The sequence below is a fragment of the Apodemus sylvaticus genome, chromosome 10, assembly GCF_947179515.1.
Source record: "Apodemus sylvaticus chromosome 10, mApoSyl1.1, whole genome shotgun sequence".
NCBI lineage: Eukaryota > Metazoa > Chordata > Mammalia > Rodentia > Muridae > Apodemus > Apodemus sylvaticus.
The window spans coordinates 90045841-90066503 of record NC_067481.1 but is presented as its reverse complement, the minus strand read 5'-3'; the positions used below and the strand labels follow the sequence as shown (position 1 = coordinate 90066503).

At 45.1% G+C, this 20663-nt stretch overlaps 1 protein-coding gene across 1 annotated transcript in view; it reads left to right on the top strand.

Moving 5' to 3' along the window:
• The window catches only part of Slit3 (slit guidance ligand 3), a 595031-nt gene that overhangs the window by 410075 nt on the left and 164293 nt on the right, over nucleotides 1-20663 (top strand). The window contains exon 6 of the mRNA XM_052194961.1: nucleotides 16778-16849. Coding sequence (XP_052050921.1) covers nucleotides 16778-16849 — 72 coding nt within the window. The remainder of the gene's footprint in view (nucleotides 1-16777; nucleotides 16850-20663) is intronic.

Here is a 20663-nt window from a genome sequence, read left to right as displayed (position 1 = left end):
ATCCCCAGCTTTATGTGAGAAGAAACAAGGGTAGAGGCATGACTCAGTGGTAGAGCACCCACCTAGTGCATGCAAGGCATCAGCTTTGATCCACAGTATCACACAACACACACACACACACACACACACACACACACACACACACACACACACACACACACGGGGTGGACCTGTATTAAGAAGCATTACTACAGGATAGACGTGTATATTTTTCTAGTTGTCATGCGGAAGATGGATCTTCTTGGTGAACTTCCAATCCAAGACCCTTTTCTGGAATTAGTTCCTTAATGCAATTAGATTTCCAAAAATGATTTTCTTCCCTTGCCGTTTTACCGCTGAAGCGGGCATGGGAAGTGCTTTTATGGTAAGTGGCTTGGCAAGCGCACAGATGCTTTACTGCAAGCCAGTCCTTCTGCCTATTGCATTGCGGGGCTTAGAATTCACCTCCCTCTACTGACTCGCAGACTTAACAAGCTAGAAAGGGTTTTAAGAAATGAACCACATGGTCCAAATTTCTCCTTTTACAACTTAGACATTAAATTTGCCCAGGACTGTTCGGACGGTCAGCAAGCACTGTGCCAAACCGAGGCCTCCTTTGTTTCCTGGTGCTAACTCATAAAGGCTATGGAACAATGACCCAGAGAGGCCAGAGCCACTGAAAGGAATGTTCCTTATTACTGACAGCCTCCATAGAAACCAAGAGCCTCGCATACCGTGCAGGGATGAGGTGGGATGCTCCGGGAGAGGCCAGGAGAAAAGCAAGGGGGGTGGGTCACAGCTTTTATTGAGGTCTCCACTGAAAAGCTAGGCCAGTCAGGGAAACAGCCCAGGACTGGGTGGTTTGGATAATTCCAGTGGGGACAAAGGTGTGGGTCTGGGAATATGATACCTGGCCCACCCGGGGCTGATTTGGACAAAGGACTGGCTTACTCTGTGAGAATTGTCTGGAAGGAGGCATTGAGAGTCCAGGGTCTGTGTATGAACAGGGGTTGGGGGGATCACCCTCAGCTGTCCACTGCCCCTAAGAATTAATAGCTCTACAAGGAGTATTCCCCACTTTGTACAACATCAGGCCATCACAAAACACAGAAAATAAAGACTGTATTATCATCTTAAAAAGTCCCTAGGAGTCCCCAGTCCTACCCTCCGAGCCCCTGCATCTTACCATGTAGAAGCCCAAATTAAATAGAAAAGGCTAAGCATGCCCTATTCTATTTCATGTCTAGGTTATCATCATGTACAACCTTAGGGGTTTTTTCACACCTTTTCTTCCCCAGACAGTATGGTTAGAGATTAACAGCCCAGGCCTGACCTCCCTGTTGAATGCCATCTTAAGATTTTTTAAGTAGTTTCTCCTTTCCTCTGAGCCCCACTTTCCGTCTTCCTGTAGAAATACTGGACTTGGAACCAAAACTCTCTGGTTATATCTGACACCGTTATACTGTGAGCCTATCGCCACCATCACCCATTGGGCTGGGGTCTTCTTTAACAACATAGATGCTCATATTAAGGGAAGGTGAGTTATTTTCCTAGTTAGCTCGCCATCAGTCTGACAAAATACCCAAGGTACTTAACTCATAAGAAGAAAGTGTTTATTCTTATGGATGGTTCCAGAAGTTCCTGTCCAAAATGGAGTAATCCCATTTTCTTTGGGCCTCTAGTGAAGATAACCCATTGTGGTTGGGACACGGTGGACAATGGATATGGAGAGGGTAAGATGTAGCTACTAGTGTCTTCTAGCTTATATGGTGAATCCTGGTGGATTCGTCACTGGAGGATTTAGATTTAATACGGCTTACAAGATTAGGATGCTAGTTGTGCCCAGCAGTTGAGTTACCATTGTTTCTGAAATAAGTTTGTATGGCTTTTTCCTTCACGCGGTGGCTCAAGAGAAAAGTGAGGGTTTGCCAGAGGCCGTGGGGGTTTAGAAGCACGGGGCTGCTGTGGTAGTGACCTGCCAGTGGGAACTTAGTGATCTGGGTGGAGAGATTTTGGAGCTCTGAGTCAGGGTCTTAACTGGCCGGTGAGACCGCTGGAGCTGAGGGTGGCTGGGTGTAACATGGGACCTCGCTGTGCTTTTTAAATATTTCCCACCATGGGGACATATCAAAGCAAACCGCTTTCCTCCTCAGCCAGCAAGGGATGAAGCTATTGGGAGAGATCAGGCCCCTCAAGTGCCCGATAGCCACCTGCTAGACTCCACCAACTAAACCAATCTCCCAACAGTGTCACCCTGGAGATCAAGACTAAACCCGCAGATGGCCGTTTGAGAGCAACTCATCCAGACAGAAGCACTGCCATGACTTACAGACAGATAGCTAAGTGGGTAGATAGGCAGAAGGGACAAGTAGGTAGAAAGGTATTTCCTAAGAAATCTCCCATCGTAGGTGAAAGCCGGGCTCAGGAAAGAAGCCCAAGGACAGTGAGTCCTTAAGGAAAGACAGCATGGAAGCCCCTTCTCCATTTCATCTTCCCCATCTCTCTCATGCCCCCAAGCCCCCTTCACACAGGAAAATGTCATCTTCTCCTACGCACTCTCTGATTCTGTTTGGAGTGTGAGCCGGGTGAGACGACCAGAGTCATCAGATCTCGGGTTGGGCAAACACAGAGACAGCGCCTTCAGGCTGCCTGAAAAGTGACTGTGAGAAATCTGCCATTCACTCGGGTCCCTAAGTGCTCTGTCAAGCTCTAACTTGATTAAAATTGAAAACCCCATTGCTTGAAAACCAAACGCGAAATCGAAATCTCTTTACCCGGCGCTCTTACATTCCAAAGCCCGGGCTTATGGATTATCCTCAGTTAATTTATGCCATCTTGGTACCATACATTAATTTTGAATATATTTGTTGAAAATTTCCTGTAGCTTGCATTTATGGTTGTCAAAGGGGCTTTTATCTTGAAAAAAATGGTGCTGGTTTTAATTACAATTCTAAATAGCTTCATAACCATCGTGAACCCTGGATTTACATCATCTTTATGACAGCCGTGCAATTCCCACTTTATTGATTTTGTCATTTGCTTCATTACAGTTAATGCAAGCCCTTTGTACAGAGACAATTCTGGGCTGCTCTCTTTTTGGAGGGGTTAGTATAGAACATCTTGACAGACACAGATCCCATCCCCCAGCCCCTGCCTCCACCACAATGCTGACCCAAGGGAAAAAAGCAGGACAGGAGACATTTCCAAAGTGGCTATCTATCACAGGCAAAGGAAATGTTAGCTCTGATTATCCAACCCTTTCCTCTGACCGGATGCATTCACACTTGCCCGTTCGGAAGCCCTGGAGATGGTGTTGTCAGTGGAGACACCGGAAGCCTCCACTTTAGAGAAGTGTTTAGAGAAGACCCACAGTCTCAGCCATCTCCTAAAACACTTCACCGGTCATTCCTTGCTCTTGGCCCAGCCAGAGGTCTAGAAGCCAGTGCAGTTGGGGACATGGATGGGCAGCGGCCAAACTGAGACTCATCTCAGTATACAAGTGCCCAGGGAAGTAAGCGAGTTAGCCAGGGTGGGAATGGAAGCCCCAGCAAGGAACTTAAACCAGAAGGAAATAGAGTTGGGGACACTAGAAGAAGTGTAAGACGACACAGCATGTCTGTTTGAAGCCATCATCTATGAGCTTTTGGGTGCCAGGGACAGTTAGGGACACTCAAGAAGCTTCTGAGACCCCAGTAAGTAAAGGAGGCCCCTTGAGGAATGGGACCTATAGACCAAGGCTAGGGTGCTATATTACCGAATTTCACATTTTTGATGCAGAAGTAAGGATTTTCTTTCCTAGTTTCTGCTTGGAAGGACCTACTCTTTCCCAACCAAGACAAGTAGGGTGGCTCACCTCCTGCTAGGGTGCGAATGTGGAGTCAGCTTTGCAGAAAGAGCAGTGTGAGTCTACACTCCTCTCTGGGTGTGAGGCACCCTCACATCCCATCTCATGAGGACGTAGGCAAGGAAGGTCATTTGAGGACTTTTGTCCTCTGCTGCATCTCCTCAGTGGAGGGCGACACCAGGAGTGGCTCCTCATTCTACAATCTTTTCCAAGTATTCTAATGGGTGGGTGTCCCGCCTCAGTTTTCTAAAACGTGCTGACGTATACATGGCGTTCAAACCCTGGGTGCTCTTCTGAAGCCTTCCATATGAATCGTGGGAAGAAGAAACACTGCTCTAGAGACGTGAAGGAGCTGGGCAGGGAGGCTGTGCGAGAAGAGAAGAGACTAGTAGTCTAACTACTGGTTCAGAGCCCCCGTAAGCATGCAGAAATATGAAAGCTGGTCTCCTATTTGTTCTGTTCCTTCCCAGCAGGTGCTGGGGGGAGGGGGCTTCTGAGCTGTGTACTTTTCCAGGGAGTAGTTTGGAAAATGTTAATACCACATTCATTTATACTCCGGTTCTCTCCCAACCTACTGTTCAGACCTCCAAGGCGTTGGAGCACCCTCAGCTTAGCTGTTCCAAACAGGAGGAAGCTCACACTTTCGTTCTCCACACACCGAATTAAAAATAAGATCTAGCTCATCACAGAGGACCCAGCTGCAGAGTAAGAAAACACCCTCACATGCACACAGGGACTTGAGTGGGACATGCACACGGGGTCTTGAATTCAGGGTCCTGGAATGTCACTTCTTCGGGGCCCCAGAAGTCATCTGTCTCCAGGAACATTTCAGCCCAGAGAAGTAAGGCCACAACCCAGCACAGCAAAAGATTGTTGCCATCTGATTCTTCAGCTGACTGCCTGCTTGTTGGTTTGTTTGTGGTTGGTTTGGTTTGGTTTGGTTGGGTTTGGTTGTTTCTACTAAAAGCTATCACTTTAGATAAAAATGAAAGTGCTGGCACTGTGCGTGTGTGCACACACACATGTACACACACACAGATACACAGATACATACACATATACAGACACACAGACATACACACAAACATACAGACACATATACATACACAGACACACATGTACAGACACACAGACACACACAGACACACAGATATACACACAGACACACGTGTACAGACACACACACACACACACACAGGCCTCTCCTACTTCTCTATACAGTATTGTCACAGGGAAATGTCCCTCGTGGTGTGGTATTGTAACAACACTCCTCCTTGCTATGGAGTGAGCTTCTCAAGGTAAAATCCACACACACATAGAATTCAACATTACAAACAGGAAAAAGAACACGAAAAACTCACTGCCTAAGGCATGGGGTATCAGCTTCTAAATGGACAACGTGGGGGACAACGTGGGGACAACAGCTCAGGCCAGTGAGGTAAAGTTTCACAAAGGTGGATGACCTGAGCCACATTCCCAGAATCCACACAGTGAAAGGAGAGAGCCGATTCTTGGAAGGTGTTCTCTGACACTCATAGGACACACATGCACATACACACAAAACAAACAAATAAACAGTTAAAAATTTAGCCCAGCACTTAGGAGGCAGAGACAGCTGCATCTCCGAGTTTGAGGCCAACCTGGTCTACAGAGTGAGTTGGAGGACAGCCAGGATGATACAGAGAAACCCTGTCCCAAAACAAACAAAAACAAAACAAAACAACAACCAAAAAAAAAAAAAAACCCAAATTTAATGAGCAAAACTCAGCATATACAAATAATACACAGCCATCTCCCCTCTCTAATTCCAAAGTACTTTCATCCCCCTGAAAGGAAACAGTCTACATTCATTTCCCATCTCCTTGCCCCAGCTTCTGGTAGTTGCCAGTCTGCTTCCTGGTCCTTTGTGTTTGTCTAGTCTAGGCATTTCATGTTCGTGGAACTGAACAGCACCGTTTTCATGCCTGGCTTCTTGTCTCTGACAGAATGTTTTCCGGGTTCCTCCATGCTGGGGTGTGAACCATGGCCTTGTCCCTGTTTTAAACGGTTCAGTAATACTCCACAGTGTGCATGCTACAGTGTGTTTATCCATCCTCCTGTTGGCAGAGGCATGGGTTGTTTCTGGGTTTTGGATGTCACGCTGGAATGAACAGTTGTACATGGGTCTTTGATTGAACACCTATTTTCTCTCCTTTGGACTTGAAAGACTCTCTGGGTCATGTGGCAGCCTTTTTCCTTTTTTTTTTCCTTCCTTCCTTCCTTTCTTAATTTATTTATTTCTTCCTTTCCTTCTCTCTTTCTCTCTCCTTTTTTTTTTTTGTTTAAGGAAATCATCACACTGTTTGCTTCTCAACTGCACCATTTTGCTCCCCCACCAGCAGTGTAGCAGGGCTCCAGTATCTCACATCCTCACCGAGCACCCGTCATTTCCCCGTGGCTTTGATGATAGCAATCTTAGTGGTATAAAGTAGCATCTCCTGTGCCCCCCTAAGATTCGTACCAAGCTCCTGACTTGTGCCAGCCACTGTCACTATGGTACAGGTAGGACAGATGCTGTCGCCAGTGAACTAAATATCCCTTATTCCTTAGAAGACATAGGAAATAAAACGAAGCAGGCCTCTTTCTAGAGTGTCTCAGTTCCACATATTAGCTGGATTGAATGGAGTTATCAGCGCCGCCCACATTGCTGAGTTTTGATGACACTTTTTCCCCACAGTTAATTACAGAGGCCCTGATATCCCCTTACACGGAGCTTACAAGACATGCTTTAATTGGCTTCGGCTGTCGCAAAGATACCTCTGAGTGATGCCTTGCTAATGGTCACTGACCCCCTGTATTCTACTACATGATGTAGTGAATGCTGCTTGGTAATTTCAGTACCTGTGGCTTATGCACCTTTGGAAGACAAATGTGCAACACCCCTCCGGGAGGGCATGCCTGGAAAAATACTAACCAGAATCTTTGCAATTTACAAGTTGCTTCAGTGGGGGCGGGGGGGGGGGGGGGAGGGGGCGTTCCGGGAAGAACATGACAAACTATTTCTTTGAGTGTGTCCTGTTCCTACCTTAAAAAAAAAAAAAAAAAAAAAAAAAAAAAAATGCTAAGCTTCCCAGGCTGGCTGACAAGTTAATGCCTGTTGAGCCCCAGGCCGCCTCACCTGGAGTTGCATCATATCCTCCTGGTGCGGACCCTGGCCTTATCTTCAGCAATCGCAGGTTAAACAGTGGCTCCCAGCAAATCTAAAAGTTAAATTGATATCCAGAGATCTATGTGAGAGACACAAGGAGATGAGTAGGATATGTGAGGGGTCCTCCCTTTCCTACCATCTTTTGTGTGCTTATAGGCCAATGAAAGTAACTAGTTTCCAGTGACAAATGCCAAGACCAGACCCTGACTTTCCCCATCAGTCACTTCTCAACCTTCAGTAATAAAAAGCCCATATAGTCATACTATAGTGCCCCCTCCCCCAGTTTACCTTTGAATGTTGTGAGCGATTTGGAGCAGCATGGTAGATAAGCCCAAGACTCGTGGATCAGGAAGGTTGGGTTGAGCTCCTTGCTGCTGCTGCATAATATTTTCTGGTAACCTCAGGTTACCTATATGCTCACAAGTATTTGAATGAAGAGATAAAGGATCCTGGGACTAAGGTTTATTTTGCTTAGGTTGTGTAAGTTTTTATAGAGGATGTATGCCTTAAAGATGTCCTTGTCTGCCTATGTTCAGAGGAGGTGGCAAGGACCAGTAAGAGTTAGGCACAGAAGATGTTAGGCTATGATATGCTCAGGTAGCACATTGGGGAGGAAGCAATAGCAGGAAGAAGATGTTACACTGTTTCCAAGCAGAGGATGGTACACTGTTGTTACCAGGCAGAGGATGGTACACTGTTACCAGGCAGAAGATGTTACACTGTTTCCAAGCAGAGGATGGTACACTGTTACCAGGCAGAGGATGTTACACTGTTACCAGGCAGAGGATTTTACACTGTTTCCAGGCTAGAAGTGACATCACTTCTCATCTTCAGGAGTATGGACACACCTAGGACCTAATCTAAGTTGAAAGACATTACCACTCAACACTTTACATTGCTCTTCTGTAACCAGGGACTGTTGTAATGTTGGTTCACTACTTGATGGCTAAGTTCATAAAGGCTATTTGCCATTATTGTGACAGTATATACTGTGAGTTAAAGAGAGTAACTGTGTACAAATTCAAGAATGCTAAGACTGAGAAATTCTATGCTTGGCCTGGAACAGTGGCTTAGCGGTTGATTGTACTTGATGTTAATACTGAGAACACTAGCTAGACTTACACATCAGGTGGCTTACAACCACATGTAACTCTGATTCCAGGGCTTCTGACATCATCTTCTAACCCCAGTAGGCACCTGCCATGCATATGGTGCACATCCAGACCAGTGGCCACACATATATGTGTACATAAATAAAAAAGAAAAAAATACATACCAATAGATGGTGTGCCGTTTGAATGCTTTAGTGCGTAGCACATTACTTGATTGATAATTAATTAGAAACAGCCATCAACAAATGAGGTTAAACTTTGCAGGCACTCTCCTTTAGTAGATCTCTCCCATGGGATTCCAAATATGTCACTACTTTGTCATCATTTCTTGTGAGGGGAAAAAATGTGCATTTTCTTTGATGTAAGTTTTTAGTGGCTTCTTAAATTTCAATCTCCTAACGGCTGGGGAAGTTTGAAGAGCCCATGGTCTGAACTGCTGGCCTTGGTCCAGAAAGAATATATTGAATATCTCAAATAATGGATTCTTTGGGCTGAGATGGGGAAAGGAGGGATAAACGAATATGCTGGGATCACAGAGGAGTCCAAGTAAAATGAACAGAATTTTTTCCCCTTAAGAACTCATAAGAAATCAATCTCGGGACACATAACTTGAGAGCAGAAAGAGACCTTAGAGATTACACAAGAAAAAGATGGATGCCTTTACTTAATAACATTAGTTTTAAAACAAATAAAATTAAACAAAGCCAAAAATACATTTCCAGCACATAGGACACATACACATTTCATTACTTTAAGTCTCACAATGGCCTTTTGGCTGAACACCGTCATAGCCATCACTCAGAAACAGAGATTTGAGGACTCAAATGCCAGCCTCTTGGTTTCCACAGCTAAAATCACATGAGCTCTGGCCTTCTGTTAAAAGGAAAAAAATGGGTGTCAAACATTGAGAACTTACAAAGGATTTTTGTAATTGGGAAATGTAGATAAATTGTAGAAACTCTAGTAAATTGGGAAATGCAGATAAATTGAAAGATAGGTGCATGAGAGATCTGTGTAATTTTATAAAAAGGGAAACAGTCTTTGAGGGTCTCAGGACACAATGCAAACTCAGTGTACTGTCAGAGAGACAGAGAGATCTCAGGCTGTGGTGACACATGTTTTCAACCCTGAGTGATGATGTTTACATCCAACATGAGGACAAAAAAACCACAGCCTCTTGTGTGGACACCCACATAGCATCTGGGGAGAAATACCTCCACTCCAGCTCCAGCCAGTTAGCTTAGTCACAGGACTGTATCTGTTCACTGTGCCCAATATGAAATTTTCTGAAACCCCCATAGGATGAAAAAAAAAATTGTCTGACTACCTCACTAGAGTTTGTGATGGTTGCTTTAGGAAAAGAGTGTAAGCAGGAATACAGAACTGTAACTTCACGCCAGTTCACAAAAGTGCATTTCTTCTTCTCATGCCTCCCTCCTCCCTCTTCCCTCCTCCCCCTCCCTCCTCCTGTGCCTTTGCTGAGGACGAACCACAGATGGTTATCTCTCAGAAGTGTGTAACTAGGGAAACCACAGACGTGCCCCAATCGCTATGGAGACAGCCGTTTATTTGTCCAGCCTCTGAGTATTCATGACATCAGCAAGGGCAGTGAGTAAAACGCAGACGCGTCTTACAAAGAAACTCGAATTCCCAATAAGGTTGAGAGGGCCCAGCAGAACGAGTGAGATGGTTTCAGGTGCCTGCCACCCTCACCTCCAGTGTATCTGCACAGAGAAGTTCATTTTGCATAGCATATAGTGAGAAGCCTTTTGGGGTCAGTGTGACCAAAAGCAAGCTTGTGAATCCAAATCCAACTGAAGCTTCAGAGACCAAGTGGGGAAACAATGCTTTGAAAATTAATACCCTTCCAATGGACTCTGCCTCGGGACCCAACAGAATGGGTAGCCAACACGTGGCTGCCTCCAAAGTACCATCACAGTTTGCCTAGGACTAATGAGTTTTCCTAGGATAGGCTATAAAGAGTCACAGGCAAACTCTGATGCCATAGCAACTTGGTCAGCCTTTGGTCCTGATGTGATGACCACAGGTTCTGGAGCTGGTGTGAGATGTGAGCCTTAAGACATTTTAACAACGGTAACCAAGCTTTTTTGGTCCCTGTATCTAGGACATCAAATGAAGCTCTCTCATTCTGAATGTGGCCTGTTTTAGATGGGTCTACTTTACCGTTGCTCCTTTATTTACCTAGAAATGATAGAATTTGTTTCAGAATCAAATTTGACACGCACAAATGAAACAGGCGTCTGTCCCTTCCCCTAGCTTACCCTCAATGGTTTGCAGGAATCCTCCACTTGGATTTTTCAGTTCAATTTTATTTGCCAAACGCCCCTGTATAGGAAGGTTACATACACAGAACTGGTATTGATATCTCCCAGTGATGTGTGAGACCCCCCCCTTTTATTCTTCAAGGTCAGGTGTGCCTCTTTGCTGCTCGTCCATCAGCAGTACTTGCATGATTGTAGAGCTTACTTCTAGAAGCATCACCTAAGTGAACGCAGTTATTTTCCTGCTGAGAAGTTGCATATGCTGAACAGATATATGATAGTTATATACTGAACGAGAGGTACCGCGCTAGCGGTGTGCAAAAGTATGCCTGACGATGCTTGCTCGAATAGATTTCTCTTCCGTTTCCAACTATGTCCCAAGCAGGCTATTGTGATCAGAAAGCTTAATTAGCCCGATTCTGTCCCTTCCTCAAAAAGTAGGTTTGGTTGGTTGAAGTCACTGGAATGATAACACTCAGTTTTCTAAGTAATTTTGCAAGTATATTCACATTAAATGTCAGAGGTCCGTTATCATTTTAACTATTTTGTAGGATACATTTTCATTTACACGTGTCCACAAGTGAGTGCTTACACCTGTACACACGGATGTAGGAGATGCAGGCATAGAGTTGCCAGTTTACAGACGGGGATCTTTGCAGAGACTTAAATAATTCATGGGTGGGTAAACATATCTATATGCATGTATTCCTGGGTCTGGTGGACAAGTGTACTAAATGTGCAGAATAATAGATTCACCTCCTTTTGCTTGTGTCAGTTTTTAATGTGGAATTACTGTAGCTCCTTAATGACAAGAAGGGGTGACAATTCATTAACAGATTGTGGCTAAGATCAAGTGTTTGATTTGCCTACAAACTGTGACCGGCACTCAATTATATGAGGTGTGTGTGTTTCTTTTGAATGTATTTTTTCCCTTTTGCCAGTTAAAATAACCTTGAGCTCTATTAATTTTTGAAAGAGCCGCAGACAAATGTTTCTACAATGTGTTCTTCAGTAAGGAGCTTCATAATGTTAAAAGGCATCTTTTAAAAAAAAGTACTACTCGATTTCCTGTTTTCTCCTGGAACAAATAGGTAATGCTGAGAAGACAGACAGGGTGTCAAGGATCTTCCCATCTGGTCCTGGTCTTGACTTATGAAAATAAGATTCCCACAAAAAAAAATTTTTGTCGTTATTGTTGTTAGTTGTAATATTTTTTTCTCTTCAGTCTAGAAAAAAAAGTATATGGAAGAAATGCATATATGAATATATATTGCAAAAAAACAAATTCAAATTACTTTGGACTTTTAGAATTATACAATAAAGATGGTTGGCATGCCAAAACCACAGATAAGGTAACCATCTTGCAATTTTCAAAGGCTATCCTGTACTTCATTCTGTATCTTGGGACCTAATGCAGTCTAAACTTCTGTGGCTACTCTAGGTTAGTTAACTGCTAGATCTCGTGCCCATGGTCTTGTTTGGCTTCCTACTAAGGCTTTCCTTGTGAATTTTGTACAGATGTCCTTTGCTGGTTTTGTACATTTTTGTGAAGGTAGTTTTGTTCAGAAAACAGTAGTTTAAGTCCAGAGGACACCCAGCCTCCGCTGCTTCTTTCGCTTCACACAGGGTGACTACAGCGGCTAGCTATAGATCCGTAGCAGAACACTGCTGCTGCTGCTGCTGCTGCTGCTGCTTCTTGGGGGCCCTGGAGTGACAGTGCCTTCAGGCTAAGTTTCACCAATCATTTGACAAGATGCTGGGCCAACCCCCCCCCCCCGCCCCCAACAGCTGTATGAGCCCCTGGTGTGCACACTTGGCATGTGCACAGGGAATTCTAGTTGATAATTCTATTCTTCTTTCAAATACCAAAGCCTGTTTCTGGAGATTTTTATTTCCCAGGTATTTCTCATGGGGACTCACGTGCGACATTGAAGTCTTGGGGTTTTCTTACTCTATTTTCTTTTTCTTCCTTTCTTACTTTTTGTGGCTGTTGCTGTGGGTTGTGGGTGGTGTTAATGTTGTAGACCAGCTTTTTCTAACTCGCACCTCTTTTAAGGATTTACACATGCTTCGTAAAAATTTCTGAACTGCAAAATATATATATATATATATATAATAAAAATAAATGTTTCTCTCCTGCTCCAATTTTGAAAATTGAAACTGCAAGCAAAATAGACGAACTGTGATAATTCTGAGAATATTACTCTTAGGATTAGGAATTCTCACGGAAGTGCTAGCTTCTGGTCTGCCATATGAAAAGATTACTTTAAGTCCTCACTCATGCTGGCTTTCCTTCCTGATTTGTTTATTTTTTTTTCAGAATATAAAAACTCAGTAGTGAGAGTATTGCTCCCAGGTAGTCTGTGCTTAGTTCTTATCTGACAATTTCTTTCTAAATGGGCCCTGGTACCATCTTAGCAGTCCTATTGTTTGCTGAAATGGAAGCTTCCTGGGGAAATAAGAGTGGTTAATATAATATCATGAAATGTTTGGGGGCTTCTTAGCTTATTCAGAGACCACAGAGTGCAAATCAAATTAGGTATTCTGTATAAGGAAACAATTGGACGTTACCTCCAAAAAGAAAAAAAAAAGCGTTTTTCTTCTTCCATCCACTGCCTTCCTAAACTTCCTAGGAAAACCACAGAAATCTCATGCTATCTCCAGTCCATTCTGGGGATCCCTGCTGGGGACCGGGGTGCCTGCGCTCTGTGTGAGGAGGTGCTAAGCTCTGTTATGGGTTGTAATACTCCCATGCCGCATGCATGCTCTCTTGTCATAGCAAGGGTCTCAGGGCTCAGGACTTAGCACTTTGTTCCTTGGAACTGTGCTAAGCCCCAGAAGACACCACTGAGCAGCCAAGAGAAATACATTTCTCACCGCCCAGGAAGAACAAGGGTAGAGCCAGACAGGCTGAGTGAGCTTTCTGCTCATATTTCGAAAGTTCTTTTTACCCATGCCCACTAAGTGATAGTATGCTTGGCATACTACGAGCTTTTCTCGTTCCTTTTTAAAGAGGGTCTTTGCGTGAATCTTTTCAAAAGCATGATACAGACCTTTTTGCCCAGAGAGCTCAGAAAATACATCAGCAGCCTCCAGCATACTGAACGCTCAGAAACAAACTACTAAATCAAACGCTTTGGCTTCAGCTACCAGAAGGTTCTCTGTGTGTTTATTAGTCCTCTCTTCCAACACTGACAAAGAAATGCTGGGCTTGCATTTTTTTTCACCACCACCACCACCACCATCACCACCGCCACCACCGCCGCTGCCCTTACGTACTTTAGGACTTTAGTGTCTCTGAGTCATTATTTTAGAGATGGTGGGATGGTTCAAGGGTAAAGATGTTCGCCACCAAGCCTGATGACCCAAGTGCAGTCCCCCAAAGCCCATGTAGTTGAAGGTGAGATCAGGCTTGCTCAAGTTGTCCTCTGACCTCCACACCCGCTCCCTAGAATAAATAAATAAGTGTAAAAGAGACGGCATCTGGCATCTGTCTGTACAAACGAGGCGCCTGCTCGGTTGGGGACCCAGTGTTTGGGGACAACAGGACTGACTGTGAGCCTTTACTTGGGCTTTGTGTAAATTCTCTGATGCTCCCTCCACTCTACAGAGCTGTTCTCGGTGGAAGGTGGAGTCAGCGGTGTATTTACCACTTACCCGGCCCTCCCCCTCCCCATTTCAGGCATCTCCGAGGTTAATAACAGTCCATCCTGAGCCTGACCCTGTGACTGGCTCGGACAGTTGGGGTACAGTTCCTGTTCGGCTTATGTGTGGTCGGAATGAAAGGACACCATCTCCATTATAATAAACATCTTCTGGGCAGGCACACTTAAGCATAAATATTTTAATCTTTGATCCATTTCATATGTGCTAAAGTCAGCTAGGAAACACACCCGCAGAGATGCTTACATTACATCTCCGTTTTCCCTCTTATGAATAAACAAATAGGTGTCAATTTGTACCTCCCATGGAAAATAACATAAACGTCACACAATTAATAATGGATTCAGCCTCTCTGATTTTTGCCCTCAATGATCAGGGTCTACTTGTCCACACCATTTTGTGACCCGGGCTTCAGGACTCTGATGCTGCATAGAGTGCAGAATTTTAGCCCTTCCCCCAAACTTTTCATTCTCTTTCTACCATTCTGCAGTAGGATCCTTCCTCCCCTGTTTCTTATCTCTATAACTTTCTCTTTTCTCTTGAAGAATCCATTCCCCCCCCATGGGGGGAGAATCTGTACATTTTAAATTTCCTCTTTGGAGGAATGGAAAGTACTTTGTAAAACCATCCACTTGCTGTGTACTATAATTGCAAGGACCTCTCTGACATTCATACACATGGGCAGGTTCACCACAAGTCACCACTCCTCGTTCTAGTCTGATGATTTAGATATTTTCTACTTGGGTGAATGGTGCAGGGTTTTTGGTGCTGGTGGTGTTTTTGGTTTTGTTTGTTTGTTTGTTTGTTGTTTTTTGTTTTGCCAAATTCAGCATGTTCGTTGAAAAATGTTTTTTTGTTTGTTTTTGTTTTTGTTTTGAGGCCAAAGTCAGCCCCACTGAGTTTCTGCTTGGTAAGATTTGGTGGCCTTGATGTGGAACAGTGGTTGTTGATTCATTGGCCTTTAAACTGATGATAAATCTGGAAGCAGGGCAGCAAGGCTAGACTGCCCTAACAGACCCAGTGCCCAGAAAGTGGCTGCCCCAGTACTGATCCAGACAAATCAGCAAAATTGTGTAAAGAACAGCTCCAGAAAGATGAGGGACTGAAGAACCCCGGAAGTCCAAGTATAGCAGCGCTAGCCAGGACTTGGCACACAGGTGACATGGGGCTGATCAACAACATCAAGGGTGCTTCTGCTTTCTGAGACTTGTGTCTCGGTTATTTTCAATTCTGGACCTTCTTTATTTTAAGCCTTGAACCATGGTGACTATCTATCTGGGTGACGCAGTTTCATAATACTGCACAGTACCTGCTACCATGTTCACAGCCCTACATCCGTATGTTTGCAATGATAGTAATGCTTTAGTTTCAACGCTATCTTCCTCTGGTTAAAAAAAATAAAATAAAGCCCTCTCTGAGAGTTACCAAATGATAGTTGGGACTCTGTTTTATGGAGAGCTGATTTGGGATTTATTAATGGAAATTACAAATGAAAATACCAGCCGTAGGAAGTGACTCACCTGAAAAGGGTCAGTTTTTCATTTCATGTGAGTCTCCATGGAGGGAGTTAAGTACAGCCACACTTTCAGCCTGCCCCAACCAACTCTTGTCTGTCCATTGCCGTTTGGGGAATGAAATGAATTATATATATATAGTCTAAGTTTGGGTGTAGTTGTGATAAATACCCCAATTTGCTACTTATCAAATAATATGAATTTTTGGCTCAGGGAAAAAAAAAACGATGTCTGTATATTACTTCTTGACTAAAATCCCTCAGTCCTTAACTGGAATGTATATTAGTCCAGAAATCTTTGAGAAACGCATTATTTTCCTACACTTAGGATGGGAAAAGGGAAATTAAAAAGGAATCCTAAAATAGGTGCATTTAATTCTTCCCAATTTAAATGTAAGTGGTGCATCTTTCAGGCAATAATGATATGCCTTTTAGTCCTCCGTCACAAGCACTTCTATCGATGAATTTCCTTAATGTTGATGATGGTTAGTGCGGGTTTGAGGGAATCTGTATTTTTTCAGAAAATGTTCCCATAGAATGACCTACCAGATGGGCCACGTAACAATGCATGCAGACATCAAACCACCACAGACATTTGGTGCTTAGAATAATAAAAAGACTATAAAATTAGATTAGTTGAGTCTAATTTGGAATTGGTATATTCCCTACGCACCCTCTCCGCTCTTGGGCAGATAAAGCCTTGAGATTTAGCGCTGTGTCAAAGCAAAGACTGTAACTTCCAGTAAAAGGGAGCCGAGGGAGAGGGGGGGGAGAAAGCATTCTGGGAGGTCGCGGAGGGCAGAGCAGTGACCTCCAATGATTTACAGGCCTTTAGCTTAATGAAATTGTTTCAGTGACATGACAGTAAGAGCTCGTAATGGATTGGATGCCCTAATGTAATGAAATTACTCCCTTCTGCCTAAAAAAAAAAAAAATGCGCAATTAATATTTACTGAGACCTGACAGCCTTTGGTGCGCTCGCTCGCCTGTGTAGTTCCCTCAGACAGTCAGAGAGAAGAGACGGAGCAGTGGAGCAGCGTGGCAGACAGGCTGGCTCTGCAGGAGCTCCTGGCAGGGACAAGCAGAGCCTGCAAGGGGTGGAGGGACAGGCGCTTGGTGACCAGGGTGCCGGCTAGCCACCCAGCCCCTCGCCACTGCCCCAGCTCAGCCTTCATGCTCTCCCTTGCTTTCCTACAGGCAACTGGACAATAACCACATCAGCTGCATTGAAGATGGAGCCTTCCGAGCGCTGCGCGATTTGGAGATCCTGTGAGTTCATTTTGCGATTGCTGCCTTGTATGTGTGAGAGAGAGAGTGTGTGTGTATGCGTTGTGCGGAGAGGAAAGAGGGGGAGCCTGTGTGCAGGAGGGTCCTTGTGGGTGCGTTTGCTGGGTCTTCTGCTGCAATGCTATTAAAATCGGGCACCGGGAGATTCCCTCCGGCTTACCTTGCCCAAAGTGTTTGCAGGCTGCAAAGTGTGATTTCTCACCTGCCACAAACTGGGGTTCCTCGATCAGCCACTTCTCCTATGCTCCTGCTGTATTTGGTGGAGCAGATGGTCAGAATAGCCCCCGCCCCGGCACCTGTCTGTGTATTCGGGGAGCAGCTATTTGAGTGTGGGCATATAGGGAGACAGGTTACAGGTCTGTGGCCAGTGACAGAGGGGTTACCACCAGAAGGTGAGTCAGAATCAGCCAGAAGCAGGGAGGGACCTTGGCACAGGACAAGAGAGAATGAGAGACAGACTGGTAAGGTCTAGCTATTGCTACTGCTCCTGGGATCTTATCTTGGGCTTAAATTCAAACTTTAAATAGTAACCTTAAAGCGATGGGGATGGAAAGATGAGAGAACATACTCCTTCCTTGCAATCCTATCAAATATACCTTGTGTGGAAACAGATACACAGACACACACAAACACACACACAAGACTGACCTCCTGTATCTTGGATTTTCACTTGCTCTAACTAAAGAAACCTGCTTTCTGGAGAAAAGTCACTGAGGAGGGTCATGTTGGGGTCATTCAACTTAAGTTGGATAGTGTTAGAAAACAGTTTGATTGTTCTCCCCAGCAGCCACACTGCTCTCTGCCCTTGATGTGAGGAAGCCCAGAGAGGAAGCAGGAAGGCGTAGTATAACTTAGGTCAGGGGTTAGGTGATTCAGTCCTTGTCTTGCCGCTAATTAGCCCTGTGACCTTGGGCAAGTCTCTTTGGCTCTGGGAGCCTCAGTCTTCTCTTTTGTAAGAAAAAGGAGTTGATTGCTCTAACTTGGGAGTGACTTGCTGCAAAGATACTACGGGGAGCAGTTCTAGCTTCCAATGATAATAGGATGGGCTGGGTTGAGGATCCATGGGAAATTTAAAAAAAAAATACATAGTAGAAGGTTTCTCCTTTCTGTTTTCAGAATAAGAATGAAAGCCAGATAAATGAATGAATGCATTAAAAAAACCCCATCCCTTTGTACATAAAGGAAGGTGTACACATTCTTCTATATGTTCCTTTTCACCTGGAAAGACCAGCTTTGGGTTAGAAAGATCCCCTCCACCTTGCTAGGGAGGAAGGTGATTCTAGGAGGAATCACGGGAAATACAGGGAATGCTGATGCTGCAAGCTACTTGAAATCGGTTGCAAGCTGAAGGTTCCTGGCATAGAAAAGACAAGACCCACAGACAGGAGAGGTCAGAGTGTCGCTCCTAAGATGGATGGTCTCTCGTCACCCAAACTCTGACCCTGGAACCAGCAACAATTGCACGTCTGTGGGAGAGGGTGTCAGCTAGGATTTAGCAACCCAACCCAGGACTTCTCTTCCTGGGAAACTGGAGTTGAGAAGGAGGCGTGATTTCCCCTGCCTTCAGGAAAAGCCTGAAAGGGTCAGTGAGGAACCTTTTTGCCCCTTGCCAGAGAAAATAAGAAAGATAAGTGAATTCCCTGGGAAGAACTGAGGACGTGGAAGTCACAGCTGCCACAAACCAGCTTGCGATGACCTGTCAGCCCCTTGGTTAGTTCTCTCAGCAGCAAGTGGTGTCTGAGGGAGTCTCTAGGGGAAATGGAGCTTTAAGGACAGACTCATGAGGGTGGGAATTAGGACGCTATGGACTTGGGTCAAGCTCTGTGACCTCTCTGGGTGTTCCTCATCTTTGAGATGGGACCACACAGAAAGGGACTCTAAATGTTGCCCTTCCCGCATCTACGTCTCCCCTACTCTGTCTTCATTCTGATCAAACTCCTGCTCAGGACATATTTAGACAGCTCTTCTCAGCTATTTACTAGGGAGGGAAAAAAACATGATACATAGATATATCAGGTGTTGCTAAGTTAAAACCTAGAAACCCATGACCAAAATAATAATAACAATGATAAAACTAATCCTGCTCTTCATTCTTCACCATTGCAGAAGGCCCGCAGTACCTGATTAGTTTATCTTCTCAATCCCTAACAAAGCCTGATCAATAGCTTTGTTCTAAGGACGCTCATTTGGCTTCACATGGCTAAGCACTAAAATTAATCATAATCAGTAATTCCATGTTTTTTTTTTAAATTTCCAACAGAGGCATGGGGCTTTGAAAACATGCATCTTAATGGTGAACTGTTCCAAAATTGGCTGGAGTTGACATCTCCATTTAAGGAGGCCCTCCCCACCCCAGACCTTGAAAGCATAATCTACATAAGCATAAAATCGACATTTTATAACACGTCTCTGTGACCAAGTATTAGACACCATCAGAAGTCTTGCCAATGAAACAGTGAACAGTAACTAAGCGGAGGCATTACACAGTAATAATTTTTTTTTCAGTTAGAAAGATTTTAAAAATACCCTTGCCCTAGAGAGATTAGCCCTGAAAAAAAAATAGCTTGCACATTAAGAAGAGTACCAGAGTTCGAATGTGCTGATGTCACACAGTGTGCGGTAGGAAATCCGGGCATGCTATCTCACAGAAAGTTCTAGAGATTATCTTAAGAAAAGTCTGTGCAGTCAACTACTCGGAGTATTTCATACTCGGCTCTGCACTTTTCCCTCCTTCTTGTGGGAGGAAACACCACCAGTTTTCTTTGCATCGAAAATTTGGATTTATTCATCTCACTGAACATGAACTCAAAGGATGAGTCTGAGCGGGGACTGACCGCAGCGAGGAGCCCGGAGTCGGGCCAGAATGGGTAAGGGTAAGAGGTCCCCCCTTCCTACCCGTGCTGGCTGTGTCCCGTGGGCAATGCTCAGCTCAGGGTGTAGTGAGCAAGGAAAGAGGATGCCCCCCTGTGCCTTCCAGTCGACAGAGAGAGGAGGAAGGAGGAAGTGTAGTCAGGATGAATCTTCCCTAAGGCTGCCCCCTCATCCCAGGGGAGGAAGAATGGCAAAGTGGCCAGGGCCAGCAGTTCATCATGCCCACCACCATGGCCAGTGTACCCACCACCATGGCCAGTGTACCCACCACCATGGCCAGTGTACCCACCACCATGGCCAGTGTACCCACCACCATGGCCAGTGTACCCACCACCATGGCCAGTGTACCCACCACCATGGCCAGTGTACCCACCACCGTAACCAATGCACCCACCACCATAGCCAGTACACCCACCACCATAGCCAATGCACCCACCACCATAGCCAATGCATCCACCACCATAACCAATGCACCCACCACCATGGCCAGTGTACCCACCACCATAGCCAGTGCACCCACCACCATAGCCAATGTACCCACCACCATGGCCAATGCACCCACCACCATAACCAATGCACCCACCACCATAGCCAATGCACCCACCACCATGGCCAATGTACCCACCACCATGGCCAATGCACCCACCACCATAGCCAATGCACCCACCACCAAGGCCAGCATGCCCGCCACCATAACGCTCCCTCACATTATCTATTCGCTTGCTTTCTGCTTTCCCTCCAAGAAGCTACTGTTCCCATCACCCTCCTCTTACACTAGTCCCCCTCGGAGAAGCCAACTAGCCGCTGAGCAGTAAGCAGCCCGGCCTCTGTGACCACTGTACCAAGCTGCCTCGGCGGCCTTGTTGCCAAGGCTGGAGATGTTAGCCGCTCCTGAAGCGTGGCCGTCGTGTGCCCTAGGGTGGTG